Source organism: Pezoporus flaviventris, unplaced genomic scaffold (assembly GCF_033815535.1).
Source record: "Pezoporus flaviventris isolate CSIRO_AGI_PZ_B2104156 unplaced genomic scaffold, CSIRO_AGI_Pfla_v1 ptg000001l, whole genome shotgun sequence".
NCBI classification, from domain to species: domain Eukaryota; kingdom Metazoa; phylum Chordata; class Aves; order Psittaciformes; family Psittacidae; genus Pezoporus; species Pezoporus flaviventris.
This window is the reverse complement of record NW_026892549.1, coordinates 37,085,457-37,109,320: the sequence shown is the minus strand read 5'-3', so window position 1 is coordinate 37,109,320 and position 23,864 is coordinate 37,085,457. Positions and strand designations below refer to the sequence as shown.

Sequence of the window (23,864 nt, the reverse complement as noted above, 5' to 3'; positions counted from 1 at the left end):
AATTCCTTGCCTGCTCCCATAGGCAATGAAAATGATTAATACTTACCATGCTCAGCTTCTTATAAGAGGATCTTGGAGTTGCTAATTTCTTACTTCCAGTGGTTTAAATGGAATCTATTGAGATGTTTCTTTTTCTGGCTCTGGAAACAACTAAAATCTCCTTATATTTATAAAGTAGGCAGGAAAGGGAAAATTTGAACACTACTTAGGCAACTTTTTCAAACTTTCTACTTAAAGGTATAGTCAAGGGAACTTAAATAGCTTGAACAAAGCTCGAGAGTGTGTGGTAATGAAAATGATAATGACAGCTTCTCCTCAATTAAAATCTTTTTGTTGTGTGTGTCCTTGGTTCAGCAGTAGCAGTCATTTTTCTCAGTCTTAGTAGCTGGTGCAGTGCTGTGTTTTTGACTTTCAGCCTGGGAAAAGTGCTGATAACACTGATGTTTTTAGTTGCTGCTCAGTCATGTTTACTCTGACCAAGGACTTTCTGAGTCTCATGCTCTGCCAAGGAGGAGGGGAAGCCGGGAGGAAGCAGAGACAGGACACCTGACCCAAACTAACCAAAGAGGTATTCCATACCACAGCACATCATGCCCAGGATGTAAAACTGGGGGCAGTTACCTGGATTGCTGCTCAGTCAGGCTGGGTATCAGTCTGTGGGTGGTGAGCAGTTGTATTCTCTTCCCTTGTTGTTTCCCTTATCATTATTATTATTGGCGGTAGCAGCAGTGGTTTGTGTTATACCTTAATTACTGGACTGTTCTTATCCCAGCCCATGGGAGTTACATTCTTTCAATTCTCCTCCCCATCCCTCTGGTAGTGGGGGGAGGAGGAAGGGAGGAGTGAGCAAGCGGCTGCGTGGTTCTGATTTATGGCTGGGCTTAAACCAGTCAAATTTTCAGGAAAAGAATAGAAGAGAGTGGGGATGACTGGACAGCCCAGTGCATGATCCTAACTGCTAATAAAAAGAAAGAGGTGGTCAGTCAGGTTTCCTTATCTCTGTGGGAGGTGATTGTAACTGCATCTTTAGCATAATCCTGCCACCCTTTAATTCTTAGAGCATCCCCTATTTCTGGCAAAGGAAGTATTTATTGCAACATATTTAGAAGGAAATATGGGATTTTGAATTTACCGTTATTTGTATGAACCAATCCCCATGGGACAAATACATTCCCAGCAAATCCTACCGGGGACTTTGCTTCAACCACAGCAGAAAGCACAGAACGAGCATCTTTTTCTAATTAAAAACCCGTCAGAGGTCACTCTAACTCATGAGATTTACACTTCATATTCAATTCATTAAAATAAAATTGTAGCAGAAGTTCAGAAGGGTCTATTAGGTGACTGTTGTCTTCAGTTGTATTTGACTCCCTTGCAAGGAAAGGAAAAAGGGCACAGCATTTGTGTTTTATAAGATAACGTGTCATAGCTGTGAGCAGGGGTGATCCATTGTCCTAGACTTGTGCGGGATTTATTTCACTATACTGAGAAAGCCAAGTGAAAATACTCACAGAGAATATAAACTCCGGGTGGTTTCTTTTTTCCCATTTTTTTTTTTTGTTATGTTGTTTTGTTTTAGCTGTGCTCCTGTAGTCCAAGGCCACCTCCAAGGCTTCCCACTCCCTGAGTTGAATGGCCGCAGGCAGCTCATTATTATGACTTGTGCTGCTGTCTTCAGCATTTTAAAAAGTCTTTTTCTATTTCCTCAGCAATAAGAGTGTAGTCATCTCTACTGCGACTCTTAACCCTTTTAAAAAGAATTTCTGTAAAAATCATCCGTCAGGGGCCTCAGCATGGGCTGTACGTGCTCTTGCTGTGAAACAAGCACACCACCTTGATGAGTACCTGGAGAAAACTACAGTGGCTAGTACATGTTGGCAGGGTCCCTAGCCAGGGCAATGGCATGGATTCTTACCCTGGCATTATGGAGAAATGATTTGAGATATACAGTATTTCAGTTGAAAGGGACCTACAATGATCATCTAGTCCAGAACTAGGAAAGTCACTTTAATTCTCTTCTTTAATTCTCTCTTAATTATACTGTCTCTCTCCTTTCTGGAACATTAGCCTGTAAAATGTTTTAGATTCAGCCTCATACAGACTAACTGAAGAGGCTAATGAAGCTGTCCCTGACCTTCAGTGCTGCCCAGAGTAGTACATGTTTTAAGGTGATGGGGTGCTGTTTTGTACACTCACCTGTATAGCCCTCTACCTCATTCACAGCACAGCATGCTAGACACTTCTTTAACTTCATATTTGAATCTCTGTAAATACTGCAGGATTTTACATAGTTCATACTGCTTTTATCCTGGACTGCAAAACATCATTTCTGTGTGACTGGAGCAGGAGTTTGGTGTGTCTGTGTGCATGGGACATGACCATACTGCAAGCATGCTTCATTGCTAACCAGTCCCACTTGGGAATGCTGCCAAAGCATAGACATTTTAGGAAACCAAGCATGGCTGCTTTGGTGGTATTGGTCATTCAATTCAATTTCGATGTGGTCTTCTTGCCTTTTGTATTGAATGTTAGTAGTGGGATGCAGCTTAGGCCTGTGGAAACTTTGGATCTACTTTCTCCAGGTCTGCCTCTTTTTGTGGGAAGACTCTTGCTCTGAGGTAGTCGATTCATGAGTAGAGACAGATTTCACCACTTTTAATGACTGCTGTATCTTGGAGATTGGTGTTGTGGCAAGGGTGGCTGAACCTTGTGTGGAGCTCTTGAGCTGTAATCACTTATTAGCTGAAATATTAAAGCAAATCATCATGGACTTCACGCTGATCTAATACACAGGGCCAAAGTTTGTAACAGAACTGGCATATATGTAGTTCCATAGTGAAAAACACATTATGAAGAGGAGTAAGGCCATCAAGGTATTTTAATCACTATGTGGTTTTCAAATGGAGTCCTTTTTCCTTGCTCTGATGTTTAGAAATTGTGGGTGAGCTGACCTGATTTGGGGTGGAGGTCAAGGAAGAATTTTTGCAGTTAGTGGGAAAAAAGCACATGGCAGGAGATAAAGTTGTGTCTCTTTGCTCACTTACTTACCAACTTTAGCACAACTGGTTACAGGAGCTGCTGTAACAGGTTAGGGCACCAATACATTGCTGATTATTCATTAGATGCTTGAAATCAGCATGTGTTTTGTAAGGCAGCAAATTAAGGACTGACTGACAATATCATGTTCATTTGTCTTTAAGAATTTGTCTAATGAAGGGCTTACAACCATGTTTAGGTTTTGTGTATAAAGTTCAGGTGAGGTGTGTAATGTATTCTGATGAATATGGATGAATCGTATAAACTGAGAGGATTTTGGGGATAAATTCAAAACATCTTTGATGCTCTTTGTCTTGAGGATGCCTGTGCTTTGGCACAGACAGGGTAGGCGGGGTAGTTTAAGCTGTGCTGAATTCCTTACTGCTGTGGCCACTGTCACTAGCAAGTGAGCTGCTTAGCGTTTCCATTGACAGTACACAGCAAGCACTGCCCTGGGGATGGACATTCAGACTCTCATTGTTTTGGTAGAGAATGAATAACACTGTTACTTCACAGTACTGGAAAATGTAAATATTGGTGAATAAATCTGATTCTTGAGGATGAATTATTGTATTTACTTCCCTGTCTCATGACATTGAGCAGCTTTCCAGTGAAAATGCTAGTTTGAAAATACAAGGTACTTCATACCAGACCTGATAACTTAGTGTGTTTCTGAGTACCTGGAAGACTTTATGGCATGTTTAATGTTGCATCAGATCTTCTCTACCTACTGTTCATGTTTATCTGCCCGTGTTTATAATAAAATCTCAAACATCTCTTTTATTCTGGGAACTGTGTTACCATTCCCACATATAATACCACAGATAGGAGTTGATCCTTGTGTGGGGACTGTCAATATTTTTCACTGTTTGTATTTTGTCTACTTTTAAAAAATGCAGAATAGAGGAAATCTAAAAGAGTATTGGGTTTCTTGACTTCTGTGAGGAATACGAAATTATTTTCTACTCCTATACCAGAAAAAAAACCTTCTGCCTTGACCCTAATGGGCTCAGTCACTGTGGGGACTTGCATCAGTTCCATCGAGTTCAGAGATTCATCTAATTCATTTGATTAATTCTCCTTCAGGTAAAGAAAATACAGAAAAAGTACCTAAATGGTCATGCCTTCTTTCAAACAATCACTATGCAGTAAGACTTCCTCAGCCTCTTCATTTGAAACTAAGCATCAGCAAGGTTAATTTCAGTTCTTCAGGAAATTATGGACACCCATTCCTAAGGGTGTACCAGTGGAGAAAAATAACTTTTTAACTGACATTTAAAAGTGATGGTGACAGGATAACTCATAAGAGTTTGCATTTCCTCCTCTTCCTCCCCTCCACACCCCCTCCAGTAGAATAAAGAAACTTGGAAAAAATACTGATAGAACACAATAAAAACTGTATATTTGTTACAAGATTTTTTACATCTACGTCTTCTACAACATTTTGTTTACTTCTCTGGTCCTCGTATGATGGTAATTTTTTTCACATGTATGATATTTTTTTATTATGTATGTTTGTATGTCTTTTTATTAACTCATAGCTTCAGTTCTTGCTTGTGAAAATTTGAAGCATGTCTGTAGCATTTCCTGTTCTATTGTCTATAGAATTATGAGCTTCTTGAATCTGATTGTTCTCTGAACTAACTCTGTATCAACTGTTACAGTTCTGCAATCACTGAATTCTTGAGTTTCACTGTTTATCCTCTGTGATTTCTTCTTTAGCTTATGTAAGAATGTACGTTTTCACCAGGTTTATTTACCTCTCTATTATATATATATATATTTTAAGTGAATGCAACAATCTTTTTGGTGTCCTGTGGCAAAAGATGACCAGTAGCCAAACTTAGAAGTGGGATACGCTTTACTCAGCTGTTTTGTGAGAACAAATTACACCATGCTCTAGAGAGAAATGGCTGTCTTTAGTATTGCATCCTAAATGTATAGGTTCTTGTCTCAGTCATGAATATGAGAGAGGAATGTATTTGAACTAACTGAATCAAAAGTTAAACTTACAGATATTTTAGCTTTTTTATTTATTGCAGGTAATTAAAGTATATAGTGAAGACAATACTAGCAGAGCTTTGGAAGTACCAAGTGATATAACAGCCAGGGATGTATGTCAGCTCTTGATACTGAAGAACCACTACATTGATGACCATAGCTGGACTCTGTTTGAACAACTTACCCACACAGGTTTAGGTAAGATTAATACCATACAATTGTATGGCAGTAAACAAGGTGTTTGGTTTTCATTTTCACATAGAAGTATAATTGTTATAGAAAGGCTTGGAAGCTAAATGATGGAGGACTTGTGTGAATTTATTCTTTTGGGGGCTTGTTGTGTCTGTTTCTCTTTTTGTTGAAAGCATAGCTATAAAGTACATTTTGTCATAGTGCATTTGCCTCACACTACTTTTTTCTGCATCTGTAAGAATGATTTGGAAGATGCTGCCCATTTAAGGTTCTCAATGCAAATTCTTCTTCGTTCTTCCTTGCTTTTCTTTGTCAGTTCTTTGTCTTTTATTGGTATTTCCTGCTTGTCTAGCAAGACAACAAAAGCTTTGCTGTTTCCAACACACCTGAGTGAAATCTCTGACATCAAAGACAGAAAGCAGTTACACTCTGTTATTATATCTGGACAATAGGACTCAGTATTCAAAACCAACATTGAAGTAGGCTGTCAGTATTTTCTTTTAATGCACTCAGTTTGGCTAGATCTATTGTGAACTCTAGGACAGGACTATTTAAAAGGCAGAACAAAACCATTCTTCTAAACTTCCACTTATGGACCAGTGAGCTATGTTGAAGTGATGTTATGCTTAGTATTTTAAGTTGCTGGAAATGAAACACTGAACCCCTTCCACATCATCAGTATTCCTTCATTTTCTGCTACACAGTTTAAAAGGTGTAATCCATGGTTTCACATTACAACCATGGTTTTGCCTTCTGGTCTCTGTACCTTTTTCAAGTGTAGAGATGTAATTTTGCAGTATTAAAACACATTAATATAAATTAATGCAAGGACAAAGGGGATGTTTGCAGAGATGTAAGAAATACAGAACACATGAAAGACTTCACTCAGCAGAAGATGAGTTTAGTAGTCCACTGCTAGGATGTGGTATGGCACTGATACTCTAGTCAATCTTACTTACTTTTACAGCACTACTTTTCAGTTCTGTGTTGTGTTTGGTTTTGATAAGGAACTATATCAGAAAACTTTACTAGAAGACAAATACCATTAAAAAAAAAATCTGCTTTCAATTTCATGTCACTGAAAGCTTCCATATTATTATTTAACTTTGGCACTGTACTAGAGTTACCAAAGATAGTACTTCTGCAACCTCAAAAGCAGTTCCAGCTGCCAGTGCAAAGCATGGCTTGAGAAAGAGAATGTTTTGGGGCCTTCCTGCATCCTAAAACACATAGAAAACTTCTTGGAGTCCTTGATTCTCAGAAGATACTGCACTGATACCTGGCAACTCCAGTACTGTAGATTTTTGAAAAAACACTCACCATCAACAAAAAAACAACCTTTCGCCCCCCCCCCCCCCACTGTGGAGATTTATATATGGCTAAAAGCTATTGTCTTTCTGTGTATTTACCTAGGGAGTCTGGACTTGTGCATTTGTTTAAAATAACTGTGCAGCTCTGACTGTATTATGTTGAACAGCCATATTTTAAAGATGAACTACAAAAGCTAAATCTGTTTTCTGCCCTTTTCTGATCCTTTATCCCATGAAGGCAGTCACAAACATTTTCCAGTTTTTTTTTTGTTGCTTTGTAACATTTCAAAGATATTTAAAACCTTTTGAACTGAATGTATCAGTTGTAAGATGCTTCCAACTCAGAGTAAGGTCGGAGTTAAATCTGGGTTGAGCACTGCTACAGAAGAGGAGATATAAAAACTGGATTTAGACAGCACTACTATATAAATAGCAGTAGTGTTTTCTGTATTTTATAGTGTGGCTGGTGTTTAAGTGGTGTAGCATTTAAGTAGTGTAGCAGCTATTGAAGAAGACATTTCTGGCAAACCATGCCAGAGCAATAGTAGCTCATATACTCTTTGTCAGATAGTGCTTTCTTCAGTCTGGAGGATTTCTTGGAAGATTTCAATATAAAATCATTAGTGAAGTTGCTTTTCCTAAGATTATGAAATCATAAAAATTGCTTGTGTGCTTAGGGCATAATTTTAGAAAGAGATGATCTAATAATTTCTAAAATAATACGATTTCTTAGAATCACAGAATCAACTAGGCTGGAAAAGACCTTTAGGATCATCAAGTCCAACCTCTATCCCAGGACTGCCAAGTCCACCACTAAGTCATGTCACTAAAGGCTGGTTTTTGAACACATCCAGGGATGGTGATTCGACCACTTCCCTGGTAAGGCTGTTCCAGTGCCTGATCACCCTTTTGGTAAAGAAATTTTTCCTAATATCCAGTCTAAACCTCCTCTTATAAATGGCAATTCAACATTACTAAGAGCAACATGAGATTTCTTCTATGTTTTTAATGATACTGAATAATAATAGGTTTATTTTTATGACAGTGTTAGATTGGTTTTGTTTGAAAGACTTAACATATTGATCTTGACTTGCTTTAAGTATGTTCTTAAGCACTGGATGAGTAGTGTGAACAAATATTTTTCAAATGATGATTTAGTTTTGGACTGTTTGCTGTGTTTGTTGTGTATTTTACCCATGGAAATTTGGACAGTCTTTTTCTGCTCCCAAATTAAACAAATAGATATAGAAAGGAGAAATACTGTGAGTGTGTATGTTTATGTAAATTCCAGTATTATGGGGATTAGTAAAGTATTCATCAGTTAGTGAACATTTTCTTTAATACCTAACAGCTGTCTGAATACTTCTGAATTAGACATAATTGCATGAATCGTAGTGAGCTGAGCACAGTGTTCTGCTTTTAATCAAGACAGACATTAATTACATCACTGGAGTGTTCGCTCATTCCTGTGTGGAGGTACCTGCATGTGAAAGTAAAAAAGAAGGAAAAAAATATATTCCACTTAAACCAAAACATAAATCCACAGTCTGTATAGTCCTGTTTTCACAATCCTATGTGCCTTTTAGTGTGGAGCTGTATTGTTGTACGTTAAGCATCGTTGCATCCTCACTATGCTGCATGGCAAGCACTGACCAGGTGGTGTTGACTCAGGGCAAGTGGGCAGGTGAGATGGTTCCTCCACCTCCACCACCTCCCTGAGGCCCTGACTGGTGTACTCCATCTGCCTGCCTTTTGGCACCCATCACAACCCACTGCTTTTGCCCTGTCACCTCGGATGCTCAGTCTTCCTACCCGCCTCCAAAGTTTTGCAGTAGCCTGGGCTCTATTTCAACTATCCAAAGTACAAGAACTATTACAGTACTATAAATCTCAGTGTATTTCAGAACTGTGTGCTTCTGGTATGTTCCCTCTTTGTCCCATTGTCCCAGGCTACTGAATTTGAAGAAATTCATAGATGTTTTTCATCTTGTCTGAGATTATTAAAGGCTGCTGAGGTATGCCTGGATTTGGATGATGCCATGTCATCCCTACCGTTAGGTACCTTGGTGTTTGGGTCACATAATTCCCCTCTACAGACAGGGCAAGCTGTGAAAACAGAAGTTTTCCATAGCTGTTCTCCTTTGAAAGAAAGTACTACCTTCATGCTGAAATTTTTCCTTCTCTAGTGAGAAAGATTGTGTTGACTGTAAACATTTTTCATTTTGCTTCTGCAGCTCTATTGAGCTCTATTGAGCTCTATTGACTTGCATTCTAGGATTCCTCTGTGAGTAGGGAGTAGTGGCTTGGCCAGGCACATCATTGTTATGTTTCACTGTCTTGTTTTGATTTCACTATCTGCATTCTTTTAGGTAGTCTGTGGGAAGGCTTACAAAGCATTATCTGTGCAATAGTACTGAGCAATGGCTTTTCTGGTTTTCATTTGATTTAATTCCCTCCCTGATTTGTGTGGCTAGAGAGACCATTTGAAATACATTCTGTCATGGATTTCAATATTAAAACTTCCATGTGCTTTAGTTATTTTCCATAGTTAAGGAGACTCTGTTTTGGAGAAGGTGGTCCTCACGTTAGAGGTAGTAGTAATAAAGAGATGGTAGAGAAGGGGGCAGAAACTTTGCAGTCTAGCTGGAAGAGAAAAAATGATCTAACTATACCAAAGTGTGGCTTTTTCATGGCAACGTTTAGGGTTTGATTAGAGGGCTGTGTTTTGGAGGACACTAAGTTAGTATTTCGGTTCCTTCAAGAAAGTAAGTTGAATAAAGTGTAGAATATTCTGTGATATGTCACCTTAAAGAAATACCAGCAGCCTTACCCACCCATTGGGGTGATGGCAGAATTTCTTATTTTTGTACCAAGAAGTAAGTCTTGAGGAAATGGTATTTTCTTAAATGTCACAATGCCAAGCATTCAGGAGTTTTAAATGTCATCCCAGGGGAACACTTTCTCTCTATAAAATTGAAAGGAAAAAAAACATGCTGGTTTTGAGGAAGAGCTTCAGTTATTTAGCGTCTCTTGCATCTGAAGAATGTGTTTTGCAGTAGAGCAGCATGTACAACATTTTTCAAAGTCTCACTTTTTCTATTTTGGGGGTATTTTTTGTTTTCTGGTTTTGTGTGCTTCATTTAATACACTTACAATATGTGAGTTTCATGTAGCATCCTTAATTTCTGTCTTTATGGGCTCAGCAATGAGTTAAATTCAGTGGAAGTTTTAACTTTGCCCTGTTTGATCATCAGAGTGCTTTGTCTTATGCCAGTTATGAGCTTGATATTTTCCCACTGAGGTGAAATTTAGCTGTATAAGTGTATTGTCTCTAAATTTGCTAGCTGGAAACTTCCTGAAGAAGCTTATAGATTTGTGGGCTACAATAAAGCTGTTACCCAACAGACTGGACAGTGTGGAAGCATGAAGCAGTGACTAAGATGGCAAGAGAAGATCAATAGAAAGATATTGTGGTTCTAAAGAGGTTTTAATGATTTCAAATGAGTTTCAATTTTTATTTCTTAGGATGTTGTCCACACTACACTTTATAAAAGTTAGGCTGTTTGTTTACCCAGGACCACTTACAAAAATTTACCATTTATATTAATTTAATGTTATGCTTTATTAAATTTTGGTGTTTTTTTTTTTTTAATACTATTATTTTATATGTTAGGACTTTTAAAAACAATTTCTAATAAAATTTTTCTAAGTGAAGAAAATGGGATTAGAGAATTAGGACCATAAAATTGTAAGTTGCATGGGTTTTATAATGAATTTTTAATTGCCTTTTCCTGTTGAAACCATGATCAGAATTGGATTTTAAAACCCCATAACTGGCAGAGAGACGTCAGTTTAGAAGTCAGATTTGTTCTTAACCTGTAACTCGTTGGAGTGTAATTGAAATTTGGAGGTGCCAATGATAATTTAAATACAATCTACAACTTTGTTCAATTCCATCTTATTCTCATTAGTTTGAGTCCACAACAAAATACGAGTGGGCACAAAAACTGTGTGCTCATTTGGAAGCATGTCCATTGTGTTGTTTTTTTTTTGTTGTTTTTTTTTTTTTTTTGTAATATCAATTCACAAGCTGATGAAATGTATCAAAAAAAGGGGGAGGGGGGAAATATGCAGTATTAATAATATTGTAGACAAATTATGCATGTATGCATAGTCTTGAGGATTTATGCTTAACTTTCTGCACTATGAGTAGTTATGTTGCATTACTCAAAGCATGCAACATGTCAACAATCACCACACATATAGAGGAGTTCTTAAATTCTATGTCTTTCCTTTAAGTTCATATCATATGGCTGTAAAATGGAAAAACTCACTCAAGAATCCAAATGGCAGAAGCAGTCTAAAACGGTGAGAATACCGTTTCTGTTTGCCAGTGCTGTGCTACAACTGAATTCTTTGCCTTTTCTTCCCCTCGTCCCACTGCAAAGACAAACTACACATTAGGATTCACTTTGTAGGTTATTTTTGGTTTGGTTTTTATTTTTTCATGGCTTACTTTTACCATTCCTTTTGCATATGCTAGTCCTACAGCTGCTAGGAAGACATTTCCAACAGAAACCACAGACAGGCTGAGTGAATGGCTGAAGTGGTCTCCTGACTGCTGCCCCATGCATCACACAGCTGCCTGGCTGCTGCAGGGAGAATGTGGATTTGGCCACGCAATAGAATAAAGCCTCCAGCTGCCCCTTTAAAAGAAACAAAGCACAACAAACATAACCCATTTGTGACCTACCTCAGAAGTAGGGCCCTACTGAGGTGGAACAGCAGTTTGGTGTAACATGGACCTAAGTAGCAGACCGTGTTCAGGTTGCTTGTTTCATTGTTTGTATTTGTTCAAATTAATATAATAATATTTTTATTACCTGACCTTTGTGTTTCCACATTCTACTCTTAGGCTCTTAAGGTGCAGGTTATGTGGGTTTTGGGTTTGTTTTAATTTGTTTGTGGTTTTTTGCAGGAAGAGCTATAGAGGACCATGAATTAGTAATGGAAGTCCAGTCAAATTGGGTAATGGAAGAAGAAAATAAACTGTATTTTAGAAAAAATTATGCCAAGTATGAATTTTTTAAAAATCCACTGGTAAGTCCTGACATTATAGCTGTGAAGTGGTGCAATTGCTGTAGTTACAAGAAAGTCTTTTCTGTTACATGTGGATAGGCAGAGTGTAAAGTTATTAATGAGTCAAAAGGAGTAACTGGGAAAGAATATATGAGATATAGGAACATACGAGTTGGCCATGTAACTGTTGTCTAGTCCCTTTGTTGCAATTGTAAAACATCCCTGTTCATACATTTAGTTTTTGGAGGGTGAGGGGGCAGACATGCAGACATGGGCTTAACTTTATGGAAGTTTGCACATAGACCTGCAGCAAAATAAAGTTACTGAAATTGAATGAAGTTGCCATCAAGTGACAACAAAACGTAAAATGAAGCAGTATGAGGAGGGGTATCTGTAGCAAAGATGGATTTTATTGTTAAAGTGGAAATTGAATGTTATGGGCCAGTGCTGCCCAATGGCAGCTTCTCACAGCTGCAGCTAAACGACATCTGACACAAAAGACTGTGAGCAGCCATAATCTATTACAAGTAAGTGGAAGTGAAGCCAGAGTTAGTGTATGTAAAGAATGGAAGGAGAGCAGAGACAACTTGTAACTCAAGGATGTTGCCAAAGGTTAATGTTGTTAATTCAGACCGTGGCTGATGGCAAAGGCCGTGGAAGCAGTCCTGGCTCAGCTGGAGAAATTCACTATCTGGTTGCTCAAATGCATGGTGTATTTGGATCACTCCTAATACTGTCTCTTATAAAGCCAGCTTGTTTCAGATGTCAAAGGGAGAAATAGCAGAAATGCATGAGGACTTGAAAGGTGAAAAGTGGAAGGGAACTCAAATTATCTACCTGTGAAAAGGATGAAAAGGTAGATATTAAGATAACAAAAGATCCAAGAGAGCTGAGTTTTTTTTGTTTCTCTGAGCAAATCATGTACTCTCCAGCATAGAGGTATCATTGCACCAAGTGAAAAATTCTAAGCTTGAGACAGTCTATGATTAGCGGAGTAGCTTTCAAAGAAGTGTGTGGTTAACCAGTGGGTGGAACCAGCTGTGGAGTGCTGCAGACATGCAGCTGTGACTAGCATAAGCACCTGTGGTTGTTCAGAGACCCTACTGTTTCTGCTGAGTCATTCTTCTGGGTACTGTGGACCCAGGTGTAGCAGGGATGCTTTATCAGAAATGAGCTGATATGAATCAACCCTGCCAGTAGTTCAGTTTTATTAAAAATAAAGGTCACTGGACATTGGATGGTCAAGGGAATATTAGCTTCAAACTTGTCCAGACCTTGAGAAAACTTCGTAAGTAATGATCAGGTTCTTGTCTGGTTCATATTTGCATGACTGTATTGAACTCCCCAGCTGCAGGTCTGTCCAAAAACTACCCCATGATCTTCCCTTGATAATGAAATTGACACTTTAAATGTGGGCTTTTTAACCATACCATATTGATATAGTCAGATGTAACTGATCTTCATACACAAAGTGGACAGTTAGATAAAAACTGAGAGGACTTATTCTTTATTAATGGAAGTTATTCCAAAATATTTTGCTGGGTTTCTAGTGTAAGGAAATCAATAGAAAATAATGGCATATATTGCCCCTACTTTGCAGCACATTGAACCAGGCAACTCTTATACATCAACAGCAATAGAAATTACTACTAGAAGAACAGCACTAAGGGCCAAGTACTGGTGTATGAAACCCTCTTGCTTCCAGAAACTGCTGATGTTTTCTCAAAATTTTTAAGGTTTTCAGCAAATAATGTATCAGATGCCACAAATTTAGGAATGATATTAAGGTAAATGTGAATTACTAGATCAGAGAATCTGCAGTGTCTTGCAGGGCATGGAGAACTTTAATTTTACATCCAAAAGAGATAGGAAATTTTATGTTTATTTTTATTGAACTTTGATACAAATTGTTATTGTTACAGAGCTTTTTTCCAGATCATATGATATCTTTCCCAAGTGAGACCCATGCAGCTGTAAGCCACTCTGGGATATTACAGGTATGTAATCTTTTAATGAAGATGAGCCAACATAACTTAGAATTTCCCATTGCCTTTTTGTTGTGAGCATAATTCTTTGTCACTGTTGGATCTGTTCCTAGGTTTTGAATAACTCAAAATATGGTTAATTTTTTTTTTTCCTTACGAGATACGAAGTGGTGTGTCCCTTCTAGACAGTTATTGTATGACCACACTTTGAAACATACACATTCTTTCAGAATCACAGATGTAAAAACACAAAATGAAGTATAAAATGGTTAATGCCTTTACTGGGTATTTCAGGTGAAAGACCCTGTTTCCTTAAAAAGGTGGAGCGCTGCAGTACTTGGCATATATTTAACAGCAGGCATTGGTAGAATAATGAGGAAATGGTAATGTGATACAACTGGATATAAAAAAAGGCTTAAATGGTTAATCTTAATGAGTAGAAAATTTAGACTGACTAGTATGATTTGTTAGCTTGAAGGCTACTGTAGCCTTTGGGAAAAAAAATGGTAGGTCATTCAGTGTTAGTCATCTTTTAAGTGGACACAAGATTTTAATTTACAGTGGGAATAATTTCACAGAATGACCATATCAGGGATCATCGACTTACTTCCCAAAGAGGGGAAAAATGAGTAATAAAGGTGGAAACATAGTCATCACTCTTGTTTGCTTGTCACTAGAAAAAATAATTAATAGAAGAACTTTCACTAGACTTAAGACAACAAGCCTATGAGTGAGTTTTGGGGATAAAGACTGATTGGAAAGGCAACATAATAACACAGGATATTTAAGGTAAAACTAAAGGAAATATTAAAACTAGGTTGTTGGGTTTTTTTTTTAATTATATAATAAATTCTACTTCAGCATCTGCCAGTAAATGAAAAACATTAAACAACTAATTTTCAAAACATTCCTCTGTATTAAAAAGTTATATTCATATAAAAGTGAATGTTAGTCAGGAGGTTAAGTTAACCCCAAATAGAATAAAAATGTTTCAAATTAAATATAATTGACACATACTGGATTCCATAAATAATTTTTACAAACCTAAATAAAAAATATTAATTTCTACAGATGCTGCCTATCTAAAGAAACTTGGTTCACTTTTGCTATGCAAATAAGCAAATAGATTTTGCAGTCTAACATAAACATTTGATTTAGATACTCTTGCCCATATATGATATATAGTGAATGTGCAGAGCTTGTGGGTAAGATTAAGAATCATTCTAAATAGGTAATGGTTACATCCCATATTGGTAGATGGAAAAATCTGTTGTCAACGCTCCTCTGTTGCTATTTTATGTTGTATTGTCTGTTTAATTGTATTTTGTTCAATAAAATTTAGGAGGCATAAGTTAGAGAATACCTTTGTGAATTGTGCAGTCGTCACGCACATTTCAGCAGAAGCTGTTGGGTCAGTTGTTTACAGCCAGTCGCTATATCCTTGGAAACTTTCATTAAGATGAATTAATAGTCTTGGTTATTATTTGTGATGTGCTTGATCAAGTATCAAGAGAGACATTTGTTTTAACAACTCAATGCTTACAAGTGATTAAAAAAATCATTTCTGATACATCTATAGTTTTTTGTGTATTGAGCGGTGAGCAAGTAAAATATTTTTCAAGTATGTTTTTCTTGACTTTCATTGAAAGTGGATATTTTGGCTGATGACTTTAAGTCAGAACATCTGAATAGCCTCAAAACAAAAAAAAAACCCAACAGTTTACCTGTCTCCTATCATTTAGCATGTGGTAAGTAAAATTGTTAGGTCTGACATATACCAAATGTCTGTGTATACCAAAGAGAGGTTTGACTTACAGCCTGAAAAAAGTGTCACTATTAGAATTAGAAGCCGTATTTGGCTGGAATAGGCTGCCCAGGGAGGCTGTGAATGCTCCATCCCTGGCAGTGTTCAAGGCCAGGTTGGACGAGGCCTTGGCTGATATGATTTAGCATAAGGTGTCTCTGCCCACGGCAGGGGGGTTGGAACTAGATGGTCTTAAGGTCCTTTCCAACCCTAACGATTCTATGATTCTATGATTTATTAATATGGCTGCTCTGAGACAACACTGTATATACATGGTTAGTGGTAGGCAGTATGGATCATCTGGAAGCCTTGCTGTAGCTTATTTTTGCAAATTGGATACTTAAAAACATTTCAAAAAGGAAGGCAATATGAAGCTCTTAATCTGAGGCCTCTCTTATTCATGACAGCACTTCCAATGAATAGACTGCACAGCATAGAGTGTTGACAGAACTGAGTCCTTAATAGGTGATATCCTGCCCTCACTGAGGTCAATAAGGTGTTGGTCGTTTTTGTTTAAATTCCTTTGAAGGGTCAAAATTTTGGGTTTTGGGGTTTTTTGTTTTTTTTTTGTCTGTGAATAACATTTCTCCAATTTTTAATTTTGAGGGGTCTTATATTTAATCGTAACAAGTTTTTTGTTTTTTTTTCCACTGTGCAGTATGTCACTGTTTTAAATTTAACAGTGACACCTTCAAAATAGCAGGTTCTTTCTGGTTTTGTTTTTAAGAGTAGACCTATTTCCCTTCCCACCCCACATTCTCTAATAGATGCAATTTCTATTCAGATTTGGTTGGTAGACTTCAAGTTCAGGGTTCTGTTCATCAATTTGGCTGCTTCTTTCTAATTGCTTTTTACATATAGTGTAAATACATTAGAAAAAACTATTGTAGACAGCACATGTCCAACCTGTCGTCCAGAGGAATAAAAAGAACCTTGCACCTGATGTAGGATATATGAAACGAGAACATATGCCTTTCCTAAATAAGAATAACAAAATAAATTTTATGTATGCAAAAATTAAGTTAACAACACATCGGGATTATCAAGACAGGCACTTACATTTTGTGAAAGGTTGAATTCCTGATAGTGACTTTTCCTTTTGGCCTTCTCCATCGCCATCTCTTGCCCCAGCCCCCATGTTCTTAGTTGTTCTCATTCTCTGCCTTCACAGATTTAAGAGCCAAGCTTTCTTTCTGTAATCATTCTGCCACAGAAAGTCTCTCTTTCCCTGACCAGTTTCCCATCTGATTCTGTTCCAGATTTCAGGCTGAAATAGCCATGCACAGAATTTCAGCCTTTGGTCAATCTCCTAGGCATGTTCCAGTCTGCCTTTCCCCATTTTCCATTCTAGGTTTTTCTGGCCTTTCTGCCAGTCTAAAACTCTCAGACTGACTGAAGTCAATAGGAGACAATACTGAGAGTCAGTAATACTTCTTCACTGGAACTACTTGGTGCCCTAGAATTTATCAGCAGGTTTAGGGGAAAATCCTGCTCATTCCCAGTAGCATTGGGCTGGATCATTGCCAACTGTCATCACATCTTTGAAGAAATCAGTCATCACATCTTTGAAGAAATCAGTCATCAAATTCAACTTGATTCACAGAGCCTTAGGAAAATGTTGGCTTCGACTCTCAAAAATAGTGTGTAATGCTTGAGAAGCATCCACGTTAGCAAATATTTTCTATGCTACTGCAACCAGTCTTTCATTAAAAATGTTGAAGGTGCATACAAATAAGGTTTATAGTTATGAGTATGGCTCTCAAACTTCATTGCATTTAGTGACATCTAGAATTTCTGGTTTTTTTTTTATTATTATATTAATCTGAGACAGTGCAATGTTTTTTCCTGTTCTGTTTTTTCACCTGTTGATTGATTTGTTTTTTACCAACAAAAGGCATTTATTTTGCTTTGGGTTTTGTTCAGCTTGATTTTAAATTGGTTTTACAGCTAAGCAAATGATAATTGAGTCCTTGGTGCTGTCATATGCTACTATCTGAAAGACATGGTGACATTTGACACCACCCTACAAATCATGTTATATATTTCACTGCATGGGAGAGAGGGCGCAAGCTTATTTCTGCATATCATGTGACCAGTAATCCCTGCCTGCAGCATACCATCATTTAACTCTCCACAATTCATCTTACGATATTAAGGACTTTTCTTATTTTTCTTATATTAGTTGCATATTGATCATCTGTATGAACAGGGATCCACTTCCCCAATAATAAATTTGCATGTACCTCCATTAAAAAAACAAACAACCAACAACCAACCAAAACAACAACAAAAAACCCTACCAAAACCAACCCAGAACAAAAATCCCAATGAAGTTGTCTTTTCTACTATCTTTAGTTTTAGGTGTTTATTGCATTCAGTTCTGACTGAAATATTTTTTACTGTTCATTCCTTCTGACAATTACTAGTTTTAACTTCAGCTTGCTCATGTTGTATTTTCTCACATTCCTCAGCTGTCTTAGAAATAAAAAGATGGATCTGGGATTGCCTTTTTCCTAGCATTATTGCTACTTTATTTAATTGATAGCATGGGCACAACGATGACTGTTGAAGCTGAGCTTTGTATTTTGTATTCCACTTTGGTCTGCTGAGTAAGAAACGTGTTTTTCATGACAGCATTTCTGGTTTGAAGCTCTTATGGCAGAAATCCTGGGAAAGACACTTGTGCAGGCTGTGAGCCAACCACTCCTTTCATGTTAAGCAGAGATACTAAAGCCTAAAAAGATGCTGTTCTTTTTTTTACGTAGATTGACTCATTTAGATTTTCCTAAAGCTTCCATTTGACTTTGTTTATGCAGTTAAAATACTTCTTCAACTCAGCCTTTATATTTGCCATCAGTGAACTTGTTCATTCGTGGCAAATGGGGAAAAAACAGGCTAGAACACCTACCAGAACCTACCCATCTGCTTCAGTGTGGCTGAAATAGCTTAAACTGCATTTGCACACAGCTGTGTGGCAGTAGCACTGTAGATAGATGTACCTACTCTTACTGTAATTTAACTATTCAGGTGAATAACAGTGAAGCTATTCATAATGCATTCTTTGCTGTGAGCTAGGGCACTCCCCTGTCAAATGAAGCCTGTGTTACTGCATTCACACCAGCTGAATTTAGACTGCAAGATAGGAAAATAATAAAAGTGAAAGCAGCCTTGTGTTTCTTGGTTGAACTGCATTATTTAGTGTCTAAAGAACTTGGTGTGCTTCCAAAATCACATTCATTTAATTATTTTACGGCAGTCCTGTACTGGCCATTCTGTCTCTTGCCTGGTAATCTGCTGCTTTGTGTCCTCAAATCAGATTTTCTGGAAGTGGCAGTGGACAAGAGGAAAATGTGGCAGTGGAAACTGCAGATGCCAACCAGAAAACCCTTTGTTCCCTACCTCTATATAAGTCTAGATAGTATTTATGATGCTACAGACCAGCCTGGGGCAAGTTTCCTTGAAGAGCTTGGTAATGACATTGGTTCCTTTGCACATATGGAAATTGAAGGATTCTAGGTTAGTATGCTTAGATGTGTCATTGTTCTGAGCAGTTTTATTGGAAGAAGAGTAATAAAAATGAATACATTTCATGGAATTAGCATAAAGTTAATATGGTTGCCAGCTTTTAATGGGTACTTCTGCAGTTTTATTCTGCAGAATGAGTAAAACTGTGTACTTGGTCTTTGCTAAGATAACAGTATCTTGCTAGATAACAATTGTGTTGCACTCTGACAATGTCTGGTTGAAATGGCTAAAGCGAAGCCATTGAATATCTTGAGCAGGAGTTGTCTTGATTGGCCCAGCTTCTGGCTTTGGCTCCTAAAGCTGCTCAGGCACCACTGCAGGTCCCTCCTTTGTCTCTTCCTTTTGAAAATGGTAACATCTACCTGACCTGCACGGGTTTGTGATTCAGTTTTTGTGATTTCTTTGGTGAATTAATTTTAACTCAGATTGGTTCCCTTATCTGGTTGTAACACAGGGAGAAGTAGAGGTAGCTTTTTTTTGTTCTTCTTCTTCTGTTGGTAGCATTCATTTGCAGTTTTATATAAATAGGGTCTGAGGCATGGGATCAGAACTTCTTAACACTGGTTTTGTTGCTGAAGTCAACATATTGCATAACTAATGCTCTCATTTCAAACCATATGTTCCATATAAATATGTAACTTGCTTAGCATACCTTGGAGTTGTGTAACACTCTGCACGTCTTAAGTCAGAGGTACTCTTAATGAGACTAGATGCAATCACAATTGAATTACTGTGGTGTGATACTGGATTTAGGGGTTTATTCCCCTTAGTTCTGTCTTGAGTATGTTAGTGAAACAGAAAGCTGATTTGAGATGGAAAGAAAAATGCATATCTGATGTTTTCTTTCAGATGTTCCTAAGCTCCAGCACATATCCTGAGATTCATGGTTATTTGCATGCAAAGGAGCAGGGGAAAAAATCCTGGAAAAAATTGTACTTTCTTTTGAGAAGATCTGGCCTTTATTTTTCCATTAAAGGTACATCTAAGGTAAGGGGAAAAAAAAAACAAACCAAAAAAAAAAGGGAGACCATAATGAAGTTAGAGCAAATATGTATGTATTTAAAATCTGTTTTAATAACAAAAAATTTTAATTTCAACTTGCAATGATAAAAAGGAAACAGGTATTTATTACAGGTAAAATCTAAAGCAATATAAAATTGGGAAAGTATTGTCTTAAAAACAGTAGTTTCTTTTTTCCTAACTTTGCTTCATTCTGATCAGTATTTTTCCAGTCAGTTAACAGAGTACCCTTTTAAAATGAATTTTCAACTAGTAGTTAAAATGCTGAAGTGTAAGTAGATGCTTTGAAAAGTGGTTGTCTTACTTCATTATGTAAAATAAACAAAACCCTGTGTATAAAGGGATTTTACAGGAGGATTTTGAGAGTTCTCACATTTTGTCACTGTCCAGTTTTCCATTTTACTACTTCAACTTTTTGGTGGCAGTTCTTTAAACCTGATAATGTTAAACAGGATACATTGGAGTTGAGACACCTTTTATGTAAACCACTTAAACCAAAGTTTTTTCTTGTTCTGAATTTTCTGTGTTAACTGACAGAGCAATCATGGAGCTGCTTTTGTATCCTTCAGCAAATTTCTTTTGTTTTCTTCCTTAGCTTAGTTCATCTTAGAGGATGGAGATAATGGTTAGAAACAGTAGTGGACAGTTTTCAGATTATGACAGTACCTTTTATTTTGGTGTTTGAAATGCATACAGCTGTCAAAACTTGACTCCTGCTCTGATATTATTATGGCTTGAATTTAGTGGATGTTTTCCGAGAAGTATCATCACTTGTACTTTGGTTTTTCTCCCTCTCTGGAAGAATGAATTCTTTGACTAGTTTGATGTGTTTTTCCTCTGCATTATGAAATTAATGCTGAGTTGTCTCTTTCTAGATTTCATGATGTCAGAGATAAAACTACAGTATGTTAAGACTGTTTTGGAACAGGATAACTCCTATATCTCCTGAGTTTATTATGTGGAGAGGCTGGCTAAAAATAGTCTAACTATAGTACATTGCTCTTCTTTTTAGGAGCCAAGGCACCTGCAGTTTTTCTGTGAATTCAGCAATAGTGATATGTACATGTCTTTGACAGGCAAAAAGATTTCTGGAGCACCAACAAACTATGGATTCTGCTTTAAGGTACAAGCTTGTTATTCTGATACATATTAAAGTAAGCCACAATTTTTAGGTAAGCTGAAGATACTTTAAGGTTTCTGAAAACAATATTCAGCTGTCTCTTATAAAATAGGAGAATTAGTGGGTTTTATTTCAACAGGTATTATCTTCAAGATATGCATTAATGCTAAAAAAATGTGCTGTGGCCTTCTAGCCTAACAAATCAGGAGGAACCAGAGACCTGAAACAGCTCTGTGCAGATGATGAACAAAGTAGGACCTGTTGGATGACAGCAATTAGGTTGCTTAAGGTAATTTTTCTGTGTGGAGCTAGCTTCTTGCTTAAGTTTACTATGTGAAATTTTGATATTGTGTGTAGAGGGGTATCTAGGTTCCCATGTAATAGCAATATCAGCTTTGTACTCTTAAATGTGAAAGCTTATTGTATTTCATCCCAATAAGCGGAGACCAAATTACTGAAATCACTGTAGGGCATGGGGTGATGTCTTGAAGCCTCAGTCCTGCAAATACTTAACTGTAAGCATATGTTTGTATGCAACCATGTTGAAGTCATTGAGATTGTTGAGTAATATTGAACAAAACAACAGGAATACACAAGAATGCTTTTAGTATGCTTTTAAAATGTGTCTATATGTGACAAAATAGGAGTAGGTCATTTATTGTATTAAACGGGTAGTATTTAATGCAGAATGTACGTTTATAAAGAAGGCAGCAGCAACAATGATGATAATGTGCATTTCCTTATCCTAACAGCATTTGTTCCTGAGTTTTAATGATAAAGAAAATCATGTGTTATTATTTACATCTGGGAAAACAATTTGCTTGGCTTAGGTTTATAATTTAAAATGCTAACCATGTTATTTTCTGTTTTTAGTATGGGATGCAGCTGTATCAGAATTACATGCAACCATATCAAGGTAGAAGTGGCTGCAGCCCTTTGAATATAACACCTATGGTATGTCCCACAGTAGCTCCATGAATAAATACATTGTTTCTGCCATCATGCTATTTTTAAGTAACTTGCGTCAGTTATACTACTGACCTGATCCTGCAAATCTTTGCATGTGCAAATGCTTGCCAAAATATTCAGGGCTGTCAGGGTTGACTGCAGAGCTAATTAATTACTTAATGCAAGTCAGGTAGTTCAGAGCAATTAAGATTTTTTTTTTCCCTTTGTCACATCACGAGTATTTTAAGAGTTCATCGGCTTATTATCACAGTCAAAAAGAATGGAAAGAGGATTTTGGAAACAGCGGCAGAACTATAAATGCATTAAAAAAGAAGCAAAGTGTTTAAGGATACACATGCTCTAAGTGCTGTATAAGAAAGCTGTAACAAATCCTTTTTGGTATACAGTAATTTATTTTTTTTTTTTAATATGAAATGTTAAGTACTTGAGGTGAATTTCGGTGCAATACTGATGACTTCAGAGGATCACTGTAATTTGGCTGAACTGAAATTTGGAGGACAGCAGCCTGTACTAGATGCTGTGTCCATCTCCTCAGACAGATAGTTGGGATTGGATCAGGATGTCCCTTTAATATCTTATGTTATCTCAGTTCTTTATGAGTCATTTGATTTCAGACTTTTTCATGGATGATTTATATCACTTTTGTGGGTTTTGTTGGCCAAATTGAGTAAAAGTTACTTGTTGCAAGGACTCATGACGGTGATTTTATGGTGGATTTTTTTAGCTTTTATTGTAGTTCTTGCTGTTAAAATGCCTAAAACATGCATTTGCCATTAAAAGTATTAAAAAGTTAGTTTTCAGTGATATTGCTAATAAGCGTGGTTTCAAAACTGTGATTAATACATGGACCATGTCTTCATTTCCTGTTATGTGAAGCTGTTACAATAGCTAGCTGCTGCTTTTATAATGAATCTGAGAGCCATTACTGATTCTCTCTTCTCTTACACTACTGCGTGCTTTCTAACTCACATAGCTTGTAACACAGACAGAATGGCACTGTTTTTCTACTTGTGCATAATTCATGGATTAAACAGCAAATTGGATAAACTTGGGAATTAAGTGCACAAGCTAAGGAGCATACTTCACAGGGGAGCCACTTCCATGTTTCACATTCCTCAATAACTCACAATCATGTCAGCTACAAGGAGTTCCCTCCACTCTCCTAGAGACAAATGTTTTCTCTTATTTCACCTGTGGTTTTGACTTTTGCAAAGTTTTCTTCAGGTTACAGTTACTCGGGCAGACCTTAGATTATGGTGTCAAGAATTACAGTGAACTGTAATTTCTAGTTACATTCATGCTTGTAACCAAACAGGAGCAAAACAGAGCTGCTTTTTTTTTTTTTGGACTGGGGAGTTTTGCTAGCCCTACATAAATCTGGGCCTCTTGTGCTCCAGATTTTACTTTAATTTACACAATGCTAGGATGTTCTTTTAATCTTTTGATATTCCAGTGCCTGCCAACTTTCGAGCCATTACAATCTGTATTAAACTTGATTTTGTAAACCTTGGTTTCTGAGAAATATTTTGATGAGTTTTAAGACTGTTTTGTCAAACTTCAGTGTTTTTATTCTATTGCTACAAACTTGATCTTCACTAGGAGAAAAAGTATAGCAGATCCTGCAGTTAAGTCTGTAAAATCCAGTAAAGTTTGAGTGAAAATTTATATTAAAATATATGTTTATGAAATTTATAATGAAATATTCCAAATCTTTGTTAATTTGATGGTTATGTATATATATGTATATATGTATACATATATGTATATGTATATATCCTTTTTTTTTGTTACTTGGACAACTTAATAACAGTTTTCTGACCTGT

The 23,864-nt window shown here is 37.0% G+C and overlaps 1 protein-coding gene across 1 annotated transcript in view; it reads left to right on the top strand.

Annotated features, from left to right (window-relative positions):
* The window catches only part of GRB14 (growth factor receptor bound protein 14), a 63,608-nt gene that overhangs the window by 30,943 nt on the left and 8,801 nt on the right, over positions 1 to 23,864 (top strand). Inside the window, 7 exon segments of the mRNA XM_061452094.1 lie at positions 5,079 to 5,235; positions 11,518 to 11,639; positions 13,541 to 13,615; positions 19,782 to 19,919; positions 20,965 to 21,075; positions 21,266 to 21,361; positions 21,946 to 22,026. Coding sequence (XP_061308078.1) covers positions 5,079 to 5,235; positions 11,518 to 11,639; positions 13,541 to 13,615; positions 19,782 to 19,919; positions 20,965 to 21,075; positions 21,266 to 21,361; positions 21,946 to 22,026 — 780 coding nt within the window.